The sequence below is a fragment of the Erythrolamprus reginae genome, chromosome 5 (genome assembly GCF_031021105.1).
Source record: "Erythrolamprus reginae isolate rEryReg1 chromosome 5, rEryReg1.hap1, whole genome shotgun sequence".
Taxonomy (NCBI): domain Eukaryota; kingdom Metazoa; phylum Chordata; class Lepidosauria; order Squamata; family Dipsadidae; genus Erythrolamprus; species Erythrolamprus reginae.
In genome coordinates, this window is record NC_091954.1 from 114543793 (window position 1) to 114570090 (window position 26298).

A 26298-nucleotide genomic window follows, 5' to 3' on the forward strand; every position below is an offset into this window, starting at 1 on the left:
GATGTTGAAACATAGAAACATAGAAGATTGATGGCAGAAAAAGACCTCCTGGTCTGCCCTTATACTATTTCCTGTATTTTATCTTACATTGGATCTATGTTTATCCCAGGCATGTTTAAATTCAGGTACTGTGGATTTACCAACCATGTCTGCTGGAAGTTTGTTCCAAGCATCTACTACTCTTTCAGTAAAGTAATATTTTCTCATGATGCTTCTGATCTTTCCCCCAACTAACCTCAGATTGTGTCCCCTTGTTCTTGTGTTCACTTTCCTATTAAAAACACTTCCCTCCTGAACCTTATTTAACCCATTTGAAGACCCATTTATGTCGCCTGACATGGGGGGACTAATCCCCCCCTTCTGACTTGTAGCATTTGAGTGTGGTGTGATTGTGTAGCATTGATTGGTTTTAGTAATAATGGGTTTTAACTTGTCCTTTTTAATATTACATTTGTATTATATTGTACTGTTGTTATTGTTGTGAGCCGCCCCGAGTCTTCTGACGGGGGGGGGCGGCATACAAATCTAATATATTAGATACATAATTATAATTATAATAACAATAACAACAACAACTATTATTATTATTATTATTATTATTATTATTATTATTATTATTATTATGTCAATACAACACAGCAAACAAGATCACTATGCTGGATTTTGTATTTCATCACCAGTCGGGCACTTCCCAAGCACCTAGGACTGCGTGATGTAGCGGCGAATTATGTTTGCCAATCACAGTAAAGCGGCCTTTTGCAATTGACAGATGGAGATTTTGTCAATTCCGATGGTTTTCAAATGTCCACTGAGATCCTTTGGTACTGCGCCCAGCGTGCCAAGTATCACTGGGACCACTTTCACGGGCTTAGGCCAGAGTCATTGCAGCTCGATTTTTAGATCTTCGTATTTCACTAATTTCTCTAGCTGCTTCTCCTCAATTCTGCTGTCTCCTGGGATTGCGATGTTGATGATCCATACTTTCTTTTTCTCCACGATCACAATGTCTGGTGTGTTATGCTTCAGAATTCAGTCAGTTGGAAGTCCGAAGTCCCACAGTAGTTTTGCTTGCTCATTTTCGACCACTTTTTTGGGCTTATGATCCCACCAGTTCTTTGCCACTGGTAAATGGTAGTTCCGGCACAAGTTCCAGTGGATCATCTGTGCCACAGCATCGTGTCTATGCTTGTAGTCAGTCTGTGCGATCTTTTTGCAGCAGCTGAGTATGTGATCGATTGTTTCATCTGTTTCTTTACAGAGTCTGCACTTTGGATCATCTGTTGATTTTTCAATTCTGGCTTTGACAGCATTTGTTCTAATGGCCTGTTCTTGTGCCGCCAGTATTAGTCCTTCTGTCTCCTTTTTGAGTGTTGTTGTTGTTGTTGTTGTTGTTGTTGTTATTATTATTATTATTATTATTATTATCATCATCATTACTGCCTGCGCATGCCACCTTCCCACTGGCCCATCTCCTCTCCACTCCCGTTCCCCATTTGGACTTACGTGCAGGAGTAATGCGTGTACTTAAGCCATGCCTCTCCGACTGCTTCTCAAACATGAGTTCACTGCGGGACTTAATGGTGAAATATTCCTCCGCTTTGACAATGTAACCCACTGAGCTAGAACGCCGGATCAGAAAGCCATCCTGGGGCGGGGAGTCGCTCTCCGCTGGCTTGGACATGCACAGGAAGCGAGGGAGTATATCCAGAAAGAACTGCGGATAGAAGGAGAGGAAGGGGAAAGTGATTTTCGACATACAAGTCATTTTCTAAATTTTATTTGATTTTATTTATTCAAGGAACAGTTGCAAGCCCTACACGGCATGGGACCAGATTACTTACGGACCGCCTTCTGCTGCATGAATCCCAGCGACCAGTTAGGTCCCACAGAGTCGGCCTTCTCCAGGTCCCGTCAACTAGACAATGTCGCTTGGTGGGGCCTAGGGGAAGGGCCTTCTCTGTGGGGGGCCCGGCCCTCTGGAATCAGCTCCCCTCGGAGATTCATGTTGCCCTACCCTCCATGCCTTCCATAAGAGTCTAAAGACTCATCTATGCCGCCAAGTCTGGGGTCATTAGATTGTATACCCTGGCCAATGAATGGCTTGTTTGAATGGACATGTGTGTATGCTAATAGGCTTTTTAGTTTTTTAAATGTATTTCTTAATTTTAAATTTAATTAGTTATATAGACCTGACTAGACTAGACTAGACTAGACTAGACTAGACTAGACTAGAATAGAATAGAATAGAATAGAATAGAATAGAACAGAATAATATAGAATTCTTTATTGGCCAAGTGTGATTGGACACACAAGGAATTTGTCTTTAATGCAGATGCTCTCAGTGTACATAAAAGAAGAAGATGCATTTGTCAAGAATCATGTGGTACAACACTTAACGATTGTCATAGGGGTCAAATAAGCAATGAAGAAACAATCAATATTAATAAAAATCTTAGGATACAAGCAACAAGTTACAGTCATACAGTAATAAGTGGGAGAAAATGGGTGAAAGGAATGATGAGAAAAAACTAGTAGAAATAGAAGTGCAGACTTAGTAAAAAATTTGACAGTGATGAAATACGAAATCCAGCATAGTGATCTCGTTTGCTGTGTTGTACTGACATAATAATAATAATAATAATAATAATAATAACAACAACAACAACAACAATTAGAATTATTAGAATTATTATAATAATAATAATAATATTAATAATAATAATAATAATAATAATAATAATAATAATAATAATAATAATAATTATTATTATTATTATTATTATTATTATTATTATTATTATCATTATTATTATTATTTTAAGGTTACCTCTATTTTGGATCGTTCCTCCCGCCTTACCTCTTTCGTCCATTCCGACAAGATGTGGGTGCTGGGGCTCCGAAAATGAATGTTAAGCTGCACGGAGCATGCCACCACCACCGCAGTCACCAGAAGCATGACGAAGAGAAGGTACCTATCAGTGACATACATGACCATTTGTAAAATAGCAATAGCACTTAAACTTGCATACACCTATTTTAATCCATAAATGAATGGCGAGATATCAATCAAACCAGGATTTCTCAATCTGGCCCACTTTTAGATATGTGAACCAACTCCCAGAATTCCCCAGCCAGCATGGAATTCTGGAAGTTAAAGTCCACACATCTCCAAGTGGTTAAGGTTGAGAAACACTAGTCTAAACCAAATCACTCATGGCTTTGATGAAATCTCATTTCAGTAGAGTAGAGTAGAGGAGACTAGACTAGACTAGACTAGACTAGACTAGAATAGAATAGAATACAATACAATACAATACAATACAATACAATAGAATAACAGAGATAGAAAGGACTTTGGAGGTCATCTGGTCAAACCCCCCTGCCGAAGCAAGAGAACTATAACCCACTTATATAGAAACATAGAAGACTGACGGCAGAAAAAGACCTCATGGTCCATCTAGTCTGCCCTTATACTATTTCCAGTATTTTATCTTACAATGGATATATGTTTATCCCAGGCATGTTTCAATTCAGTTACTGTGGATTTACCAACCACGTCTGCTGGAAGTTTGTTCCAAGGATCTACTACTCTTTCAGTGAAATAATATTTTCTCACGTTGCTTTTGATCTTTCCCCCAACTAACCTCAGATTGTGTCCCCTTGTTCTTGTGTTCACTTTCCTATTAAAAACACTTCCTTCCTGAATCTTATTTAACCCTTTAACATATTTAAATGTTTCGATCATGTCCCCCCTTTTCCTTCTGTCCTCCAGACTATACAGATTGAGTTCATTAAGTCTTTCCTGATAAGTTTTATGCTTAAGACCTTCCACCATTTTTGTAGCCCTTTCAATTTTGTCAATATCTTTTTGTAGGTGAGGTCTCCAGAACTGAACACAGTATTCCAAATGTGGTCTCACCAGCGCTCTATACAGTGGGATCACAATCTCCCTCTTCCTGCTTGTTATACCTCTAGCTATGCAGCCAAGCATCCTACTTGCTTTTCCTACCACCCGACCACACTGCTCACCCATTTTGAGACTGCCAGAAATCACGACCCCTAAATCCTTCTCTTCTGAAGTTTTTGCTAACACGGAGTCAGTCAAATGGCTGTCCAGACTCTTCTTAAAACCCTCCAGCGACGAAGCATCCACAACTTCTGGAGGCAAGCCATTCCCCTGGTTAATTGTTCTAAGTGTCAGGAAATTTATCCTTAATTCTCGGTTGCTTCTCTCCCCGATTAGTTTCCATCCATATGAAAATCTAGGTAAGAAATGATGGCCGTTGCCCTCAAAAACCTCTGAAATCCAGGAGTTTTACTTAAGATAGGAATAGACTTACTTGCCAATGAGGGGGACGGCGACAGAGGTGGCCGGGAGGCGCTGAGAAATCAGCAGCAGGAAGACAGACTGAGCCAAGAGGATGGAGATTGCCAAAGTCATCTTCTCGCCACCTGGAGGGCAAGAGGAGAACTGAACTGCAGGAGATATGCACCCATTTTTCACACCTAAGTTCTACCTCCATTTTTCAACCACCGATAAGTCTTTTTCTTTTATCTTCACTGTTAATCTGCCCATTTCTACACAATCCAGCATTTTTTTAAAATTACACTAATACCTCATCTTACGAACATAATTGGTTCCGGGAGGAGGTTTGTAAGGCGAAAAGTTCGTAAGATGAAACAATGTTTCCCATAGGAAACAATGTAAAATCAATTAATGCGTGCAAGCAAAAAAAAAATAAATCACAAAAACGGCACTCCGCTGGGCTGCCGCCCGGCTGTCACCTTTTGAAACAGCCGGGCACTTCTCAATGTTCTCCCAAATGCCGAACCTGGAGGTTCGGCAAAAGTTCGGGTTCAGCGTTCGGGTTCGGGGGGCCGCCGAGAAGCCCCGCCGCCCGGCTGTCACCTTGCCAGAAGAGCCGCGGAGCTGTTGGCCAGTCGGGAGGCTCAAACGGAGGTGGGGAATCCCAATAGGGAATTCCATGGGCGGAGCTTTGACATCATGGAGAAGTCTTTCCTGGAGGGGCTTCTCGGCGGCCTCCTGAATGCAAAACCCAGAAGTTCAGCAAAAGTTTGGGTTCGGCGTTCGGGGGAACACCGAAAAGCCCCCCAGCTGTTTCAAAAGGTGACAGCCAGGCGGCGGCACTTTTCGGTGGCCTTACGAACCCGAACACAGAACCCGAACTTTTCCCGAACTTCCGGGTTTGTTGTTCGGGCAGCAGGTTCGTAAGGCGAAAAAAGTTCATAAGAAGAGACAAAATTTTTCCGAACCCCGGGTTCGTATCTCGAAAAGTTCGTATGATGAGGGGTTCGTATCACGAGGTACTAATGTATATCTTTTCCGTAGGTGTTTCCTTGCTTTTCCAATATTTATTTATTTATTTATTTATTCATTCATTCATGCATTTATTTATTTATTAGATTTGTATGCCGCCCCTCTCCACAGACTCGGGGCGGCTTACAACAACAAAACAGTATACAATAAACAAATCTAATATTTAAAAAATATCTAAAATCCCATTATTTTAAAAAACATACAACACAAGCATACCATACATAACACTATATAAGCCTGGGGGAGATGTCTCAATTCCCCCATGCCTGACGGCAGAGGTGGGTTTTAAGGAGCTTGCAAAAGGCAAGGAGGGTGGGGGCAATCCTAATCTCCGGGGGGAGCTGGTTCCAGAGGGTCTGGGCCGCCACAGAGAAGGCTCTTCCCCTGGGTCCCGCCAGACGACATTGTTTAGTCAACGGGACCCGGAGAAGGCCAACTCTGTGGGACCTAAACGGTCGCTGGGATTCGTGCGGCAGAACGCGGTCTCGGATATATTTTAGCCCGATGTCATGAAGGGCTTTATAGGTCATAACCAACACTTTGAATTGTGACTGGAAACTGAGAGGCAACCAATGCAGACTGTGGAGTGTTGGTGTGACATGGGCATACCTAGGGAAGCCCATGATTGCTCTCGCAGCTGCATTTTGCATGCTGAAGTTTCCAAACACTCTTCAAAGGTAGCCCCATGTAGAGAGCATTACAGTAGTCGAACCTCGAGGTGATGAGGACAAATTACCTATCTTTTCTGTAGGCGTTTCCTTACTTTTCCAATGTTAACATAGAAACATAGAAGTCTGACGGCAGAAAAAGACCTCATGATCCATCTAGTCTGCCCTTATACTATTTTCTGTATTTTATCTTAGGATGGAACTATGTTTATCCCAGGCATGTTTCAATTCAGTTACTGTGGATTTACCAACCACGTCTTCTGGAAGTTGTGTGAATACAATTCTTGCTGCTGTTAAGCCATTCAATATCTAGTATACATTCTCTTTGTATAATATATTTATGATATTATGCCTAACCGAAACTGTTCTGGCTTAGAATCTATATGCTGTCTTAACAACATATGCATTTTTGCTGAAATACCTTTTGCTTTCGGGCATGGCCACCATATCTGATAGTATGTGCCTGCTTTTTTTATTATTATATACTGCTCCAAAAAATAAAGGGAACACTCAAAGAACACATCCTAGATCTGAATGAATGAAATATTCTCATTGAATACTTTGTTCTGAACAAAGTTGAACGTGCACCACAGCATGTGAAATTGATTGACATGTGTGCACGAGATTTTGGCCAGAGATGCAGAGTTCCACAATGCAGTTGCATTTTTGCTACCGGTGCGCAGTGTGGCCCATACCAGATAGCAACCCGATACTGCTGTGCATAGATAAGCATAACTGGACATTAGCAGGAAGTCTCGGATGCTAAAAAAAGGGGCCTCTTACTGTCAGCTGGCAAGTAGAAGACGAGGATGATCATGAAGGCGATGAGGATGCAAGGCGTGACTATGTTGATGATGTAAAAGAGAGGTTTGCGCTTAATGATGAGGTAGAAGGTGATGTCCTGGTGCTTGATGCTGTCTCGAGGGACGAGCGGGTCGATGTTTTTGCGAACCGGTCGGTGAATAATCTCCCATTCACCATTGCCTGATGGTGGCAGAGAGAGGGGAAGGAGAGGGAGGGAGAGGGGGGAGAGGAGAGAGAGAGAGAAGGGAAAGAGGAGAGAGAGAGAAAGAGAGAAGAGGGAGAAAGAGAGAAAGGAGAGGAGAGACAGAGAAGAGAGAGAAAGAGAAGAGAGGAGAGAGGAGAAAAAGAAACAAGATGGAGAGAATAGAGAGAAGAAAGAGAAAGAGACGAGAAAGGGGGAGTAGAGACAGAGAAGAGATAAAAGAGAGTGAAGAGAGAAATGGAAAGAAGAGAGAGGAGGGAGAAAGAGACAGAGAGAGAAAGGAGAGGAGAGACAGAGAAGAGAGAGAAAGAGAAGAGAGGAGAGAGGAGAAAAAGAAACAAGATGGAGAGAATAGAGAGAAGAAAGAGATAGAGAAGAGAAAGGGGGAGTAGAGACAGAGAAGAGATAAAAGAGAGTGAAGAGAGAAATGGAAAGAAGAGAGAGGAGGGAGAAAGAGACAGAGAGAGAAAGGAGAGGAGAGACAGAGAAGAGAGAGAAAGAGAAGAGAGGAGAGAGGAGAAAAAGAAACAAGATAGAGAGAGAGGAGAGAGAGAAGACAGAGAGAAGAGAGAGAGAGAGAAAGGAGAGACAGAGAAGACACAGAGAGAAGTCAGAGAAAGAGAAGAGAGGAAAGAGAGGAAAAAGAAAGAGAGAAGAAAAAGAAACAAGAGAGAGAGAATAGAGAGAAGACAGAGAAGAGAAAGGGGGAGTAGAGACATAGAAGAGATAAAAGAGAGTGAAGAGAGAAATGGAAAGAAGAGAGAGGAGGGAGAAAGAGACAGAGAGAGAAAGGAGAGGAGAGACAGAGAAGAGAGAGAAAGAGAAGAGAGGAGAGAGGAGAAAAAGAAACAAGATGGAGAGAATAGAGAGAAGAAAGAGAAAGAGAAAGAGAAGAGAAAGGGGGAGTAGAGACAGAGAAGAGATAAAAGAGAGTGAAGAGAGAAATGGAAAGAAGAGAGAGGAGGGAGAAAGAGACAGAGAGAGAAAGGAGAGGAGAGACAGAGAAGAGAGAGAAAGAGAAGAGAGGAGAGAGGAGAAAAAGAAACAAGATGGAGAGAATAGAGAGAAGAAAGAGAAAGAGAAGAGAAAGGGGGAGTAGAGACAGAGAAGAGATAAAAGAGAGTGAAGAGAGAAATGGAAAGAAGAGAGAGGAGGGAGAAAGAGACAGAGAGAGAAAGGAGAGGAGAGACAGAGAAGAGAGAGAAAGAGAAGAGAGGAGAGAGGAGAAAAAGAAACAAGATGGAGAGAATAGAGAGAAGAAAGAGAAAGAGAAGAGAAAGGGGGAGTAGAGACAGAGAAGAGATAAAAGAGAGTGAAGAGAGAAATGGAAAGAAGAGAGAGGAGGGAGAAAAAGACAGAGAGAGAAAGGAGAGGAGAGACAGAGAAGAGAGAGAAAGAGAAGAGAGGAGAGAGGAGAAAAAGAAACAAGATGGAGAGAATAGAGAGAAGAAAGAGAAAGAGAAGAGAAGAGAAAGGGGGAGTAGAGACAGAGAAGAGATAAAAGAGAGTGAAGAGAGAAATGGAAAGAAGAGAGAGGAGGGAGAAAGAGACAGAGAGAGAAAGGAGAGGAGAGACAGAGAAGAGAGAGAAAGAGAAGAGAGGAGAGAGGAGAAAAAGAAACAAGATAGAGAGAATAGAGAGAAGAAAGAGATAGAGAAGAGAAAGGGGGAGTAGAGACAGAGAAGAGATAAAAGAGAGTGAAGAGAGAAATGGAAAGAAGAGAGAGGAGGGAGAAAGAGACAGAGAGAGAAAGGAGAGGAGAGACAGAGAAGAGAGAGAAAGAGAAGAGAGGAGAGAGGAGAAAAAGAAACAAGATAGAGAGAGAGGAGAGAGAGAAGACAGAGAGAAGAGAGAGAGAGAGAAAGGAGAGACAGAGAAGACACAGAGAGAAGTCAGAGAAAGAGAAGAGAGGAAAGAGAGGAAAAAGAAAGAGAGAAGAAAAAGAAACAAGAGAGAGAGAATAGAGAGAAGACAGAGAAGAGAAAGGGGGAGTAGAGACAGAGAAGAGATAAAAGAGAGTGAAGAGAGAAATGGAAAGAAGAGAGAGGAGGGAGAAAGAGACAGAGAGAGAAAGGAGAGGAGAGACAGAGAAGAGAGAGAAAGAGAAGAGAGGAGAGAGGAGAAAAAGAAACAAGATGGAGAGAATAGAGAGAAGAAAGAGATAGAGAAGAGAAAGGGGGAGTAGAGACAGAGAAGAGATAAAAGAGAGTGAAGAGAGAAATGGAAAGAAGAGAGAGGAGGGAGAAAGAGACAGAGAGAGAAAGGAGAGGAGAGACAGAGAAGAGAGAGAAAGAGAAGAGAGGAGAGAGGAGAAAAAGAAACAAGATAGAGAGAGAGGAGAGAGAGAAGACAGAGAGAAGAGAGAGAGAGAGAAAGGAGAGACAGAGAAGACACAGAGAGAAGTCAGAGAAAGAGAAGAGAGGAAAGAGAGGAAAAAGAAAGAGAGAAGAAAAAGAAACAAGAGAGAGAGAATAGAGAGAAGACAGAGAAGAGAAAGGGGGAGTAGAGACAGAGAAGAGATAAAAGAGAGTGAAGAGAGAAATGGAAAGAAGAGAGAGGAGGGAGAAAGAGACAGAGAGAGAAAGGAGAGGAGAGACAGAGAAGAGAGAGAAAGAGAAGAGAGGAGAGAGGAGAAAAAGAAACAAGATGGAGAGAATAGAGAGAAGAAAGAGATAGAGAAGAGAAAGGGGGAGTAGAGACAGAGAAGAGATAAAAGAGAGTGAAGAGAGAAATGGAAAGAAGAGAGAGGAGGGAGAAAGAGACAGAGAGAGAAAGGAGAGGAGAGACAGAGAAGAGAGAGAAAGAGAAGAGAGGAGAGAGGAGAAAAAGAAACAAGATAGAGAGAGAGGAGAGAGAGAAGACAGAGAGAAGAGAGAGAGAGAGAAAGGAGAGACAGAGAAGACACAGAGAGAAGTCAGAGAAAGAGAAGAGAGGAAAGAGAGGAAAAAGAAAGAGAGAAGAAAAAGAAACAAGAGAGAGAGAATAGAGAGAAGACAGAGAAGAGAAAGGGGGAGTAGAGACAGAGAAGAGATAAAAGAGAGTGAAGAGAGAAATGGAAAGAAGAGAGAGGAGGGAGAAAGAGACAGAGAGAGAAAGGAGAGGAGAGACAGAGAAGAGAGAGAAAGAGAAGAGAGGAGAGAGGAGAAAAAGAAACAAGATGGAGAGAATAGAGAGAAGAAAGAGATAGAGAAGAGAAAGGGGGAGTAGAGACAGAGAAGAGATAAAAGAGAGTGAAGAGAGAAATGGAAAGAAGAGAGAGGAGGGAGAAAGAGACAGAGAGAGAAAGGAGAGGAGAGACAGAGAAGAGAGAGAAAGAGAAGAGAGGAGAGAGGAGAAAAAGAAACAAGATAGAGAGAGAGGAGAGAGAGAAGAGAGAGAGAAGAGAGAGAGAGAGAAAGGAGAGACAGAGAAGACACAGAGAGAAGTCAGAGAAAGAGAAGAGAGGAAAGAGAGGAAAAAGAAAGAGAGAAGAAAAGAAACAAGAGAGAGAGAATAGAGAGAAGACAGAGAAGAGAAAGGGGGAGTACAGACAGAGAAGAGATAAAAGAGAGTGAAGAGAGAAATGGAAAGAAGAGAGAGGAGGGAGAAAGAGACAGAGAGAGAAAGGAGAGGGGAGAGACAGAAAACAAGAGGCGAGAGAGAAAGAGTAGAGAGAAAGAAAGAAAGAAGAGAGGACAGAGAGAGAGGAGAGACAGAAAACAGAGAAAAGGACGAGAGAGAGGAGAGAGAGAAGACAGAGAAAGAGAAGAGAGGGGAGAGACAGAGGAGATAAAAGAGTGAAAAGAGAAAGAGAAAGAAGAGACAGAGGAGAGAGAGAAAGAGAAAAGAGAGAAGAGAAAAGGAGAGAAACGAGAGAGGAGAGACAGAAAACAACAGACAAGAGAGAAAGAGTGGAGAGGAAGCAAGAAGAAAAACAAGAGAGGGGACAGAGAGAAAGAAAGGAGAGAGAAGAGACAGAAAACAAAAAAGAGAAAAAGACGAGAGAGGAGAGAGAGGAGACAGAGGGAAGAGAGATAGAGAAAGATGAGAGACAGAAAACAGAGAAGAGATGAGAGTGAAAGAGTAGAGAGCGAGAGAAAAGAAAGAGAAGAGAAAGGAGAGAGGAGAGACGGAGAAGATTGAAGAGAAAGAGAGAAGAGAATGAGGAGAGAGAGGAGAGAGAGAAAGGAGAGAGAAGTGACAGAGAACAGAGAAAAGATAAGAGAGAGTGAAGAGAGAAAGAAAGAGAGAGGACAGAGGACAGAGAAGAGAAAGAGAGGAGAGAGAGAAAGAAGAGAGAGAGAGAAAGAAGAGAGACAATGTGAGCCATGAAGCAGCTTAAAGAGTCTATCCCACTGGCCTTTCCCAACCATTCCCATAATCCCCAGGCAAATTTGAAGTCCAATAAATGTGCAAATTCAGAATAGAGCTGAGACTTGGAGGTATTCTAGTCCAACTCCCTGCTTATCCGGGGTCTCAAAACTTGGCAACTTTAAGACTTGTGGACCTCAACTTTCAGAATTGCTATGCTGGCTGGAGAATTCTGGGAGTTGAAGTCCACAAGTCTTAAAGTTGCCAAGTTTGAAGACCTCTGCTCTATACCATTGCAAGCAAGTGGCTATTCAGTCTCTGAAGACCTTGTGATGGACCACCCACGACTATCCTCCCTACTCTGTGTTCTGTCGGGCTCTCTGATAGGAGCCTCCCGAAAATTCAAGGATACAAATTTCAGACACACACACGTTTGAAAATTCAAAACAATGTTCTTTATCGCAAAAGTCAAAATAAACTAAGCACTCTTTTTGTATTGCAAAGAGCACTCTTCCCAAAACAACCGGGTAATCTGTACAATGTCCCTTAAGCAGTCATTAGGTACTTAGCCAGCAGCTGTGGAGAAACTTCACACCCCTTCTTCTTCCAACGAAGGGAGACACACACACACACACTGCTCTGCTTTGGTTTCAAAGGCGTGAAAAAGCAACAAAGTCCAGCACACAAGATTCCTGACGAAACTGCAACAGATATTCTTCCACAACGGCCAAACCCACATGCTGCTATTTATAGCAGCAGCCCTAATTACTGGAGCCTCACCCAAACACAGGTGACCTCCCTTATTTCCTGTAATATAGAAACATAGAAACATAGAAGTCTGACGGCAGAAAAAGACCTCATGGTCCATCTAGTCTGCACTTATACTGTTTTCTGTATTTTATCTTCGGATGGATATATGTTTATCCCAGGCATGTTTAAATTCAGTTACTGTGGATTTATCTACCACGTCTGCTGGAAGTTTGTTCCAAGGATCTACTACTCTTTCAGTAAAATAATATTTTCTCATGTTGCTTTTGATCTTTCCCCCAACTAACTTCAGATTGTGTCCCCTTGTTCTTGTGTTCACTTTCCTATTAAAAACACTTCCCTCCTGGACCTTATTTAACCCTTTAATATATTTAAATGTTTCAATCATGTCCCCCCTTTTCCTTCTGTCCTCCAGACTATACAGATTGAGTTCATTAAGTCTTTCCTGATAAGTTTTATGCTTAAGACCTTCCACCATTCTTGTAGCCCGTCTTTGGACCCATTCAATTTTGTCAATATCTTTTTGTAGGTGAGGTCTCCAGAACTGAACACAGTATTCCAAATGTGGTCTCACCAGCATTCTATATAGCGGGATCATAATCTCCCTCTTCCTGCTTGTTATACCTCTAGCTATGCAGCCAAGCATCCTACTTGCTTTCCCTACCGCCTGACTGCACTGTTCACCCATTTTGAGACTGTCAGAAATCACTACCCATAAATCCTTCTCTTCTGAAGTATTTGCTAACACAGAACTGCCAATGCAATACTCAGATTGAGGATTCCTTTTCCCCAAGTGCATTATTTTACATTTGGAAACATTAAACTGCAGTTTCCATTGCTTTGACCATTTATCTAGTAAAAAGCTAAATCATTTACCATATTACAGACGCCTCCAGGAATATCAACCCTATTGTGTTATTACTTGGTCTCTTCTACGCATAATTCTGCGCTTGCGTGGGTCCAAAATGTCATCATCTGAAGCTATAGAAGATAAGGGAGATTGACTGCCTTGGCTGTGTGCCAAGCCCTCCTCTGCCGAGTCACTCCCACCTTCTTCTTCGTCCGAGGAAACTAAACTCTGCACGGATTCTGTCGGCAATAACACAGGCCTGTGACATGTTGAAGTTTCCCCTGTATCCACCTCCCCATTCCCTGGGGCAGGAGGTGGGGCAGAGACAACCACATCACTCTGGGTCCAGCCACGGGTGGTATTTGCCAGTTCTCTGAAGTACTCAAAATTTCAGCTACTTGAAAACCTCGGGTTGGAGCTTGTACCACCCAGCCTCTTGTGGCTGCACTTGCAAAACCAGACTTAAGCCGACCGTGGCTTGTGCGATATGAAAGCCACAGCAGCCTGCAAACATGGCTTACTTGTGGAACCTGCTGGGTCGATGATGATCCATTCCACCAGATAATGGCGCTCGGTCCCTTCCTCTTTTTTGGACATGATCTGCAGGTCGATTTCATTGGCGTTGTACTTCAGGGAACTGGTGAAGACAGAGAGAAATCCTTGTTACACCTGGACTGCCAAAGTAAGATTTATTTCATTTATTCATTTATTAGATTTGCATGCCACCCCTCTCCGTAGACTCGGAACGGCTCACAACAGAAACAATACAAATCCAATACTTAAAAACACTTTAATATAAAAGACAATCATGCATCCAGTTCTGGTCACCACACTTCAAAAGAGACATTGAAACTCTGAAGAAGGTGCAGAAAAGAACATCCAAAATGATTAGGGGACTCGAAACCAAGACTTACGAAGAGAGACTGCGGGAACTGGGCATGGATAGCCTAGAGAAAAGGAGGGCCAGAGCGGACACGATAGCAGTCTACAGGTATACGAGGGGTTGCCAGAGAGAGGAGGGGGTCACTTTATTCTCCAGAGCACCAGAGGGCCGGACGAGGAACAACGGCTGGAAGCTGACCAAGGAGAGATTCAACCTACAAGTACGAAGAACTTCCTGACGGTCAGAACGATCAACCAGTGGAACAATCTACCAGCGGAGGTTGTGAACTCCCCAACTCTGGACACTTTGAAGAGGAGATTGGACTGCCACTTGGCTGGGGTGCTTTAGGATTCCTGCTCAGGCAGGGGGTTGGACTTGATGACCTGCATGGTCCCTTTCAACTCTAACAATCAATCAATCAATCAATCAATCAATCAATCAATCCATACATACATACATACATACATACATACATACATACATAAATAAATCTCATACATCGCACTTTCTGCAATTGCCCAAACGGCCATGGATTGTTCAGAAGCATAGAAAGATAGAAGACTGACGGCAGAAAAAGACCTCATGCTCCATCTAGTCTGCCCTTATACTATTTCCTGTATTTTATCTTAGGATGGATCTATGTTTATCCCAGGCATGTTTAAATTCACTTACTCTGGATTTACCAACCATGTCTGCTAGAAGTTTGTTCTAAGCATCTACTACTCTTTCAGTCAAATAATATTTTCTCATGTTGCTTTTCATCTTTCCCCCAACTAACTTCAGATAGGACTGCATGATAGGATGGGATGGAGTGGAATGGGGTGGAATGGAAGAGTAGAGTAGAGTGGAATAAGAATTATTAGAATTGGAATTGGAATTAGGAACATAGAAAAATACTGTAGAAGATTGACGGCAGAAAAACACCTCCTGGTCCATCCTCCTGGCCCTTATACTATTTCCTGTATTTTATCTTAAAATGGATATATGTTTATCCCAGGCATGTTTACATTCAGTTCCTGTGGATTGACCAACCACGTCTCCAAGCCTCTACTACTCTTTCCGTAAAATAATATTTTCTCACTTTGCTTCTGATCTTTTCCCCAACTAACCTCAGATTGTGTCCCCTTGTTCTTATGTTCACTTTCCTATTAAAAAACACCTCCCTCCTTAACTTTATTTAACCCTTTATCATATTTAAATAATAATAATAACAACAATATTAATAATAATATTAATATTAATAATAATATTAATAATAATAATAATAATTATTATTATTATTATTAATAATAATATTTATTAGATTTGTATGCCCCCCCCTCTGAGGACTCGGGGCGGCTCACAACAATAATAAAAACAATGTTACAGCGAAAGAAATCTAATATTAAAAGAAGCATATAAAACCCTATCATATTTAAAAACAAACAACACATACATACCAAACATAAAATATAAAACGCCGGGGTGTTGTAATCATAGGTTTTAAGCACTGAAATTTGGAAATAAAATATTGCTGGAGAGTGATGTTTTAAGCCTAAATTATGTGCTGAATAAAATCTTTATTCGAATGTGTCTCAGCTGTTTCGATCATGTCCCCCCTTTCCCTTCTGTCCTCCAGACTAGACAGATTGAGTTCATTGCGTATTTCCTGATACGTTTTATGCTGAAGACCTTCCACCATTTAGAATTATTAGTATTAGAATTTATGGAATGGAATTCAAAATGGAATGGGACAGGATGGAAAAGAGGAGAAGAGACTGGAAAGGATAGACTAGAATAGAGTACAGCAGAGTATGGAAAATGAGTATCTCCTGCTGAAATGTGAAACCCTAAAAATGGCTAAACACCTATGTTGCAGTGAAAGGTGTAAGGAACAGGTATGTGGTAGAAGGGTGTGGCCAACGCTGTGGCATTATGGAGTTCCCTATGTTCCGCTGGGGAATCCCGACATCCGTGCTGCAACTGGGTCGGAACCACCTTGGGGACTGTGCAGTGAATAAATAAAATGAATATAAAATAAGAAGAACGAAGGAAGGAAGGAAGGAAGGAAGGAAGGAAGGGGAAAGGAATGGAATGGAATAGAAATGAATTAGAAATGGAAATGGAATAGAAATGGAATAGAAAATGGATAGGATAGGATAGAATGAAGGAAAAAGAATGGAATGGAGTGGAATAGAATATAAAAATGGATAGGATAGGATAGGATAGGATAGAATGGAGGAAGGAAGGAAGGAAGGAAGGAAGAAAGGAAGGAAGGAAGGAAGGAGGGGGGAGAGGGGAGGAAGAGAAGAAGAAGAAGATGAAGAAGCAGATGATGAATAAGGAGAAGAGTAAAGAAAATAGAAAGAAAAAGGAAGGAAGGAAGGAAGGAGGAGGGGGAGGGGGGAGGAAGAGAAGAAGAAGATGAAGAACAAGATGAAGAAGAAGATGAATGAGAAGAGTAAAGAAAAAAGAAAGAAAAATGAAGGAAGGAAAGGGGAGGGGGGAGGAAGAGAAGAAAAAGATGATGAAGAAGATGATGAATAAGGAGAAGAGTAAAGAAAAAAGAAAGAAAAAGGAAGGAAGGAAGGGGGAGGGGGAGGGGGGAGGAGGAGGAGAAGAAAAAGACGAAGAAGAAAAAGAAGAAGAGGGGAAGGGGGAAAGGAAGAAAAAAGAAAGAAAGAAAAATGAAAGAAGAAAAGAAAGAAAGAAAGAAAGAAAGAAAGAAAGAAAGAAAGAAAATAATACACACCAACAAACAAAGAGAACACTCTAAGGGAAGGCTCAATGGACCCCTGGCACTTTTGCTGCTGTCAATTTCCTATGTTTTCTACGTGTTTTTCAACCTTGGCAACTTGAAGATATGTGGACTTCAACTCCCAGAATTCCCCAGCCAGCTTACCAGAACTTCAGGCTACAATTCTGCCAGTCGAAGGGGAAGTAATTGACATTGATGGGGCAGGCAGTGCGGAAGATGGCAGGAGGCAGCCAGTAGACGCCTCCATCGGGGTACACCAGTATATTGGCACTGTACGTGATCTCAAAGTTCCCGTCGTTGCTAAGAAAAGGCAAAAAAGATACATAAGAGTGAGCAATGGTTCTTCCCAGCTGGATCTTGGCAGCTTCCTCAATTCCATCTCATGCAGCTTTTTCAATCCAGTCCTTCCTGGCAGTCTGGGAGTCAAGTTCCTGTCAACGACTACTTCAGCTTCAACCACAACAACACACGAGCACACCGCAGATTACAAATTTAAAGTAAACCGCTCCAAACTCAACTGCAGGAAATGGAACTCACTACCTGACTCTGTAGTAACCCTCAAAACGTTACCTTAGACTGTCCACTGTTGACCTCTCCCGATTCCTAAGAGGTCAGTAAGGGGTGTGCAAAAGTGCACCAGACTGCCCCCCGTCCCCTGTCCTAATGTTTCTCTCTTACTAGTATCATGTATATTGTTATATCTTTGCATGCTACCAATACATACTTGACAAAACAAATAAATAAAATAAATAAATCCCAATCCCATTTTCTGGACCCATAATACCATGTGGCCCAGGTAAAGTTTACAGAAACAAGAGTTTTAGAAATACAGAGTGATAGATAGATAGATAGATAGATAGATAGATAGATAGATAGATAGATAAGAGATAGATAGATAGATAGATAGATAGATAGGTGATAGATAGATAGATAGATAGATAGATAGATAGATAGGTAATAGATAGATAGATAGATAGATAGATAGATAGATAGATAGATAGGAGATAGATAGATAGATAGATAGATAGGTAATAGATAGATAGATAGATAGATAGATAGGTAATAGATAGATAGATAGATAGATAGATAGATAGATAGATAGATAGATAGATAAGAGATAGATAATAGATAGATAGATAGATAGATAGATAGATAGATAAGAGATAGATAGATAGATAGATAGATAGGTAATAGATAGATAGATAGATAGATAGATAGTGATAGATTAGATATATATAGATAGATAGATAGATTAGATAGATAGATATAGATAGATTAGATAGAGATAGATAAGATAGATAGAGACAGATAGTGATAGATAAGATAGATAGACATAGATAGATAGATAGATAGATAGATAGATAGATAGATAATAGATAGATAGATAGATAGATAGATAGATAAGAGATAGATAGATAGATAGATAGATAGATAGATAGGTAATAGATAGATACATAGATAGATAGATAGATAGGTAATAGATAGATAGATAGATAGATAGATAAGAGATAGATAATAGATAGATAGATAGATAAGAGATAGATAGATAGATAGATAGATAGATAGATAGATAGATATGTAATAGATAGATAGATAGATAGATAGATAGATAGATAGATAAGAGATAGATAAGAGATAGATAGATAGATAGATAAGAGATAGATAGATAGATAGATAATAGATAGATAGATAGATAGATAGATAGATAGATAAGAGATAGATAGATAGATAGATAGATAGATAGATAGATAGATAGATAGGTAATAGATAGATAGAAAGATAGGTAATAGATAGATAGATAGATAGATAGATAGATAGATAGATAGATAGATAGATAAGAGATAGATAAGAGATAGATAGATAGATAGATAGATAGATAAGAGATAGATAGATAGATAGATAGATAGATAGATAGATAAGAGATAGATAGATAGATAGATAGATAGATAGATAGGTAATAGATAGATAGATAGATAGATAGATAGGTGATAGATAGATAGATAGATAGATAGATAGATAGATAGATAGATAGATAGATAAGAGATAGATAATAGATAGATAGATAGATAGATAGATAAGAGATAGATAAGAGATAGATAGATAGAGAGAGAGATAAATAGAGATAGATAGATAGATAGACAGACAGACAGACAGACAGACAGACAGACAGATAGATAGATAGGTAATAGATAGATAGATAGATAGATAGATAGATAGATAGATAGATAGATAGGTAATAGATAGATAGATAGATAGATAGATAGATAGATAGGTAATAGATATATAGATAGATAGATAGATAGATAGATAGATAGATAGACAGATAGACAGATAGATATAAAAAGATGATAGAAATAGAGAGAGAGAAGTGAGATAAATCACAGGAGAGAGAAAGAGAGAGAGAGAGAGAGATGTTAAATGCAAAACTCATTGAAAGTTATCAATTCTGGATGCCAACAAAATGTTTACTTTGTAGGTTTGTATGTATTCATTCTTTTTTACTTGTTTCTGTTTTTTCTGTTTGTTTTCTTTAAAAAAATTGTCCAATTTTTTTTTTTAAAAAAAGCTTACTTGTTCTCCAGAACAATGTCCGGCCGCCACAGCATCTTCGGCCGGAGACGAAGCACTCCGATCCCTCCGTACTCCGTCGCGTTCCATTTCAGCCGATAATCATTCCAGGTCTGCAAACCAAAATGCTGGGGTCAGGGGCCAGGGCAGGGATGGCAAATCTTGCTTCTGTGTGTGTACGGGTGTGCTAGCAGGCGTGTACGTGCCCACATCCCTTCACTCTCTCCCCATGGAGGCGCACCACCCCACGATGACCCTCACGCACGCGCACAGGCCTTACTGAAGCCTGGTACGTGAAACAAATGCCCAAATGGGCAAACCGGAAGTTCAGAAAACGCATTTCCGGTTTGTTTATTCTGCAGTTTTTTGCACTCCAGGGCTTCAGGAAGCTTCCCTGAACCCTCTGCAGGGCAAAGACAGCACAACGGCAAACCGGAAGTGTGTTTTTCTGAATACCGGTTTGTCCATTGAGCTTTTGTTTGTTTTGCCTTTGGGGCTTCAGGAAGATTCGAGTCCTCGGAGAGGGGTGGCATACAAATCTAATAAATTATTATTATGATTGTGATTGTGATTGTGATTGTGATTGTGATTGTGATTATAGAAACACAGAAGACTGACGGCAGAAAAAGACCTCATGGTCCATCTAGTCTGCCCTTATACTATTTTCTGTATTTTATCTTAGGATGGATCTATGTTTATCCCAAGCATGTTTAAATTAAGTTCCTGTGGATTTATCTACCACGTCTGCTGGAACTTTGTTCCAAGCATCTACTACTCTTTCAGTAAAATAATATTTTCTCACGTTGCTTTTGATCTTTCCCCCAACTAACTTCAGATTGTGTCCCCTTGTTCTTGTGTTCACTTTCCTATTAAAAACACTTCCCTCCTGGACCTTATTTAACCCTTTGACATATTTAAATGTTTCGATCCTGTCCCCCCTTTTCCTTCTGTCCTCCAGACTCTACAGATGGAGTTCATGAAGTCTTTCCTGATACGTTTTATGCTTAAGACCTTCCACCATTCTTGTAGACCCTCTTTGGACCCGTTCAATTTTGTCAATATCTTTTTGTAGGTGAGGTCTCCAGAACTGAACACAGTATTATTCCAAATGTGGTCTTACCAGCGCTCTATATAGCGGGATCACAATCTCCCTCTTCCTGCTTGTTATACCTCTAGCTATGCAGCCAAGCATCATACATGATGATTATGATTATGATTATGATTATGATTATGATTATGATTATGATTATGATTATGATTATGATTATGATTATGATTATGATTATGATTATGATTATGATTATGATTATGATTATGATTATGATTATGATTATGATTATGATTATGATTATGATTATGATTATGATTATGATTATGATTATTCCCTGAAGTGTCCGGAGTGTGAAATGGCCTTTCCCAAGACCGAAAATCAGCTGGCTAGTGCACGCATGCATGCTGGAGCCGACACAGGGCAAAGTCTCATGTGCCATCCGATATGGCTCCGCGTGCCACTTGTGGCAAGTGTGCCCTAGGTTCACCGTCATGGGACTAGGGGTTAAGGATCAGGGGTTAGGGGTCAGGGTTCGACAATTCACTCAGATCCCTCAGGCCTCCAAAGCCATCTCTTGGCCATCTTAAACCATCTGGGAGGAACAAGGCAACTCACATGCTCCAGCCAGGCATTAGTCGTGAGTGTTTCATCTGCTTCTTTCTGTAACAACAAGCAAGGAAAGATGGTTAGACCTTCCAGCTTTCGAAAAGAAGAGAAAACTCTGGGTTTGACCCAATTTTATGCACTTTCACTGCCGCTGTTTTAAGGGAATCGCTTAAGATTCCTAGAGAGGCCCCACGGAGGCTTCTCCCCACCATTTCCAGCCCTGTTTCCTCCCAAGAGATTCCTAGAGAGGCCCCACAGAGGCTTCTCCCTGCCTTTTCCAGCCCTGTTTCCTCCCAGGAGATTCCTAGAGAGGCACACAGAGGCTTCTCCCCACTTTTTACGGCCCTGTTTCCTGCCAGGAGATTCCTAGGGAGGCCCACGGAGGCTTCTCCCCGCCTTTTCCAGCTCTGTTTCCTCCCAGGAGATTCCCAGAGAGGCCCCACGGAGACTTCTCCCCGCCTTTTCCAGCCCTGTTTCCTCCAAAAAGATTCCTATAGAGGCCCCACAGAGGCTTCTCCCCGCCTTTTCCAGCCCTGTTTCCTCCCAGGAGATTCCTAGAGAGCCTCCACAAAGGCTTCTCCCCGCTTTTTCCAGCCGTGTTTCCTCCCAGGAGATTCGCAGAGTGGCCCCACGGAGGCTTCTCCCCGCCTTTTCCAGCTCTGTTTCCTCCCAAGAGATTCCTAGAGAGGCCCCACAGAGGCTTCTCCCCGCCTTTTCCAGCCCTGTTTCCTCCCAAGAGATTCTTAGAGAGGCCCCAAAGAGGCTTCTCCCCGCCTTTTCCAGCCCTGTTTCCTCCCAGGAGATTCCCAGAGAGGCCCCACGGAGACTTCTCCCCGCCTTTTCCAGCCCTGTTTCCTCCAAAAAGATTCCTATAGAGGCCCCACAGAGGCTTCTCCCCGCCTTTTCCAGCCCTGTTTCCTCCCAGGAGATTCCTAGAGAGGCCCCACGGAGGCTTCTTCCCACATTTTCCAGCCCTGTTTCCTCCCAAGAGATTCCTAGAGAGCCTCCACAAAGGCTTCTCCCCGCTTTTTCCAGCCCTGTTTCCTCCCAGGAGATTCCTAGGGAGGCCCCATGGAGGCTTCTCCCTGTCTTTTCCAGCCGTGTTTCCTCCCAGGAGATTCCCAGAGTGGCCCCACGGAGGCTTCTCCCCGCCTTTTCCAGCTCTGTTTCCTCCCAAGAGATTCCTAGAGAGGCCCCACAGAGGCTTCTCCCCGCCTTTTCCAGCCCTGTTTCCTCCCAAGAGATTCTTAGAGAGGCCCCAAAGAGGCTTCTCCCCGCCTTTTCCAGCCCTGTTTCCTCCCAAGAGATTCCCAGAGAGGCCCCACGGAGGTTTCTCTCCGCCTTTTCCGGTTACAGTTTCGGAGGCTCGGGTTTGTAAGTGGAAAATGGTTCTTGAGAAGAGGCAAAAAAATCTTGAACACCCGGTTCTTATTTAGAAAAGTTCATAAGTAGAGGCGTTCTTAGGTAGAGGTACTACTCTAAAGAGTTGTAGTTGAATCCACATTGGCCGCTTGTATTTTACAATGACAACATCGGGATAGATTTGATCTTTTTTTTTTCTTTTTCTTTTTGAAAATCTCTTTATTAATTTTTCTTATATCATTCCCATCACATATTATTTTGAATTACAGATTATACATATTCTCAGTTAACATTCTGACAGTAAGTTTTGACCGGTTTCATTTCATTATATACATTGTATTTCATATTTTTAAATTCTAAAATCTATTTCATTCATTAATTATGCACGGTAACTGTAGGTCGTTTCAATTGTACTGTTGTTTCATATTATGTTGCTTTTATGTTCTCTTTTGAACCCATTCGTGCCATTTTTCCCATGTTCTTTTTGATTCTATTAATTTATTTCCCTTAATTGAGTTCGTGAATTCGTCCATCTCTACACATGCATATATCTTATCTATAATTAAATCTTCCGTTGGTATCTGATCACTTTTCCAGAGTTGTGCTATCGCAATTCTCGTGGCGGTGTTTATATGTGTTGTGAGGAGCATTGTTTGTTTTGAATAATGTTTTCTCCAAACTCCTAAAAGCATAGCTTCCGGTGTGAGTTCTATTTCCTCTTTCGTAATCTCTGTGAGCCAAGTATGGGTTATTGTCCAAATTTTTTGTATCATGGGGCAGGACCACCACATATGGAAAAATGTACCTCTTTCCTTTTTACACTTCCAACACGAGTCTGATAATGTTGGGTGGATCTTTGCTAATCTCGCCGGTGGGAGGTACCATCTGTAGAATAATTTGTAATAGTTTTCCTTATATGCTGCCGAAAGGGTTATTTTGGATATTGTGGTCCATGTTCTTTCCCAGTCGGCAATATGGATGGCGTGTTGCAGATTTTTTTCCCACGCTATCATTGGTGTTTTGGTCGTATCTTTTATTCTTTCCTGTTCTAAAAGTATTTGGTATATTCTGCTTATTTGTTTGTTTTCATTTCCTATCAGAATCTTATCTAATGGGTTCATAGATTTTTGAATACCGGGTGTTTGATTGTCTTTTTTAAATCTGGATTCTATTTGGGCGTATGTCCACCAATCCATTTTATGATTTAATCTTTCCAGTTCTTGTCTAGATTTGAGTTCCCCGTTTGGGTGTAATATGTCTCTGTACTGGATGGTTTTGGCTATGTCGATCAAATTTGGGTAGATGATGGCTTCCATAGTGGAAAGCCATCTTGGAATTTTGTCGTAGTGTTTATTTTTAATTTCGTACCAGGTTTTTAGTAGTGATTTACGGATCAAGTGCCTGTCAAATATAGTTTGTTTTTGCAATTTATCTTTCCATAAATGCGCATGCCAGCCTGTTTGTAAGTCATGGCCTTCTAATACAAGTATTATCTTATTTTTTAAGATTTGATCTTTTTGACCTCCCCCCTTGATGGACAGCCCTGGTCGATAATGGACGAAGGGCACGTTACTTACCAGGGAGACCAGGTTCGAAAGCGTCAGAGCCAGGTAGATGGTCACCGTTTCATTCTTGGACATCACCGGACGCAGTGTACTGTCGTATCCCCTCTCCTCGAAAAGAAGGTGGATCAGCTCTTCCTCCATGTTTACACCCAGGGCACCTGCAAGGACGGGGAAAGAAGATGTTGGAAGGGCTGGTGCACTTATAAAGCCCTACATGGCTTTATAGATTATTTTCATAGAAACATAGAAGATTGACGGCAGAAAAAGACCTCATGGTCCATCTACTCTGCCCTTATACTATTTCCTGTATTTTATCTTACAATGGATATATGTTTATCCCAGGCATATTTACATTCAGTTACTGTGGATTTACCAACCACGTCTGCTGGAAGTTTGTTCCAAGCATCTACTACTCTTTCAGTAAAATAATATTTTCTCATGTTGCCTTTGATCTTTCCCCCAACTAACTTCAGATTGTGTCTGAACCTCTTCTGCCTCACATGTCCCAGCAACAGGTTAAGTCACACAGAGTCGGCCTTCTCCGGGTCCTGTCGGCCAAACAATGCCAACTGGTGGGTCCGCGGAGAAGAGCCTTCTCTGTTGCGGCCCCGGTCCTCTGGAACCAACTCCCTCCAGAGATCCGTAACCCCCTCCCCTCTCCTCGCCTTCTGAAAGGCATTAAAAACACATCTATGCTGGCAGGCCTAGGGTCGTAAGTGATAGTCTTCGCTCCGGCCTGTAGTGTGAATGAGGGATGGCTGATTGTTTTTATACTGGGTTTTTTATTTCTTGTAACTTTTTAATTGTTTCGTACTGCTTTTATTTTGTCTATATTTTATCCTGGTAAGCCGCCCTGAGTCCACGAGGAGAAGGGCCGCCTATAAATCAATCAGTCAGTCAATCAATCAATCAATCAAACGAACAAAAAACAAACAAACAAACAAATAAACAAATGAAATAATAATTCAATTCCCAGAATTATCCTGGCTGGAGGTAGTTGAAGTCCACACATGCTAGTTGGACAATTCTGGAAGTTGGAGTGCAGACATGTCGGCTGAGGAATTCTGGGAACTGGAGTCCAGACATGCCGGCTGGGGAATTTATTTTTATTTATTTATTTTATTTATTTATTTTGTCCAATTCATAATACACATTGAAGAGAAAGATATGTAATAATATAAGTAAAGAAAAGAATAGAAGAAAAGATATAAAAGTATAGGTGAACATATTTGAAAGGAAGAAAAGATAAATGAGATAAGGAGAGACAATTGGACAGGGGACGGAAGGCACACTGGTGCAGTTATGCTCGCCCCTTACTGACCTCTAAGGGACCTGGAGAGGTCAATCGTGGAGAGTCTAAGGGGAAAATGTTGGGGGTTACTGGTTGACACTACTGAGTCAGGTAATGAGTTCCACACTTCGACAACTCGGTTGCTGAAGTCATATTTTTTACAGTCAAGTTTGGAGCGGTTAATATTAAGTTTGAATCTGTTGCGTGCTCTTCTGTTGTTGTGATTGAAGCTGAAGTAGTCATCGACAGGTAGAACGTTGCCATGAAAGTAACTCAGTCATAGACCCATCCCAAAATTCACTGTTTCAAAGGAAAAGATTTGGGTTTGGGTTTAAATGAAGGTCAGGGAAAATCCTGGAGGATTTGTGGTTGATAGCTCAGTTTTTAGCCACTTGTGCTTATACTTTTGCCCAGATGCTAATATTTTAAACATCCTCAGGGAAGACAGGACAAGAAGCAAGAAGAAACCAATCCAGGAGAGAAGCAACCTGGAATTAAGGAGAAATTTCCTGACAGGGAGGACAATTAACCAGTGGAACAGCTTGACTCCAGAAATTGTGGAGGTTTTTAAGAAAAGACTGGACAACCATTTATCTGAAATGATATAGGGTTTCCTTCTTGAGCAGAGAGGTCCTCTTTGGATTCTATTCTATTCTATTCTATTCTATTCCATTCTATTCTATTCTATTCTATTCCATTCCATTTCCCTTCCTTCCTCCCTTCCTTCCTTCTTTCCTTCCTTCCTTCTTTCCTTCTTTCCTTCCTTCCTTCCTTCCTTCTTCCATTCAATTCCATTCCATTCCATTCCATTCCATTCCATTTTCCTTCTTTCCTTCTTTCCTTCCTTCCTTCCTTCTTCCATTCCATTCCATTCAATTCCATTTCATTTTCCTTCTTTCCTTCCTCCCTCCCTCCCTCCCTTCCATCCTTCTTCCATTCCATTCCATTCCAATCCATTCCATTCCAATTAATTAATTAGAAACAGTGTAATCAGTTATGAAATTAAAAACAACTAAGATGATTAAGAGTCTGGAGAACAATTGCAGGAATCATCTTTGGCTGGTATAGAGAAAAAAAGGTCTAGGGATGACATCATGGCAATATTCCAGTATTTGGGAAGTTGCCGCAAAGAGGAGGGGGGGGGTCAATTTATTTTTCCAAAGCACCAGAAAGCAAGACAAAAAAAACCCCTCAACAACCGGTGGAATCTAATCAAGAGAACCACTTAGAAATAAGGAGAAACTGCCTAACAGTGAGGACAATTAGCCGGTGGAAGAGCTGGCCACCAGAAGTTGTGGGTGAATCCATCACTGGA

The 26298-nt window shown here is 41.4% G+C and overlaps 1 protein-coding gene across 1 annotated transcript in view; it reads right to left on the bottom strand.

Moving 5' to 3' along the window:
• LOC139168631 (acetylcholine receptor subunit delta-like) overlaps window positions 1-23833 on the bottom strand; it is a 30614-nt gene extending 6781 nt beyond the window's left edge. The window contains exons 1-9 of the mRNA XM_070754253.1: window positions 23705-23833; window positions 20775-20819; window positions 19112-19221; window positions 16685-16840; window positions 13442-13557; window positions 6790-6990; window positions 4341-4452; window positions 2858-2972; window positions 1504-1714 (exon numbers count right to left, since the gene is read on the bottom strand). Coding sequence (XP_070610354.1) covers window positions 1504-1714; window positions 2858-2972; window positions 4341-4452; window positions 6790-6990; window positions 13442-13557; window positions 16685-16840; window positions 19112-19221; window positions 20775-20819; window positions 23705-23833 — 1195 coding nt within the window. The remainder of the gene's footprint in view (window positions 1-1503; window positions 1715-2857; window positions 2973-4340; window positions 4453-6789; window positions 6991-13441; window positions 13558-16684; window positions 16841-19111; window positions 19222-20774; window positions 20820-23704) is intronic.
• Window positions 23834-26298: the final 2465 nt, after the last annotated feature.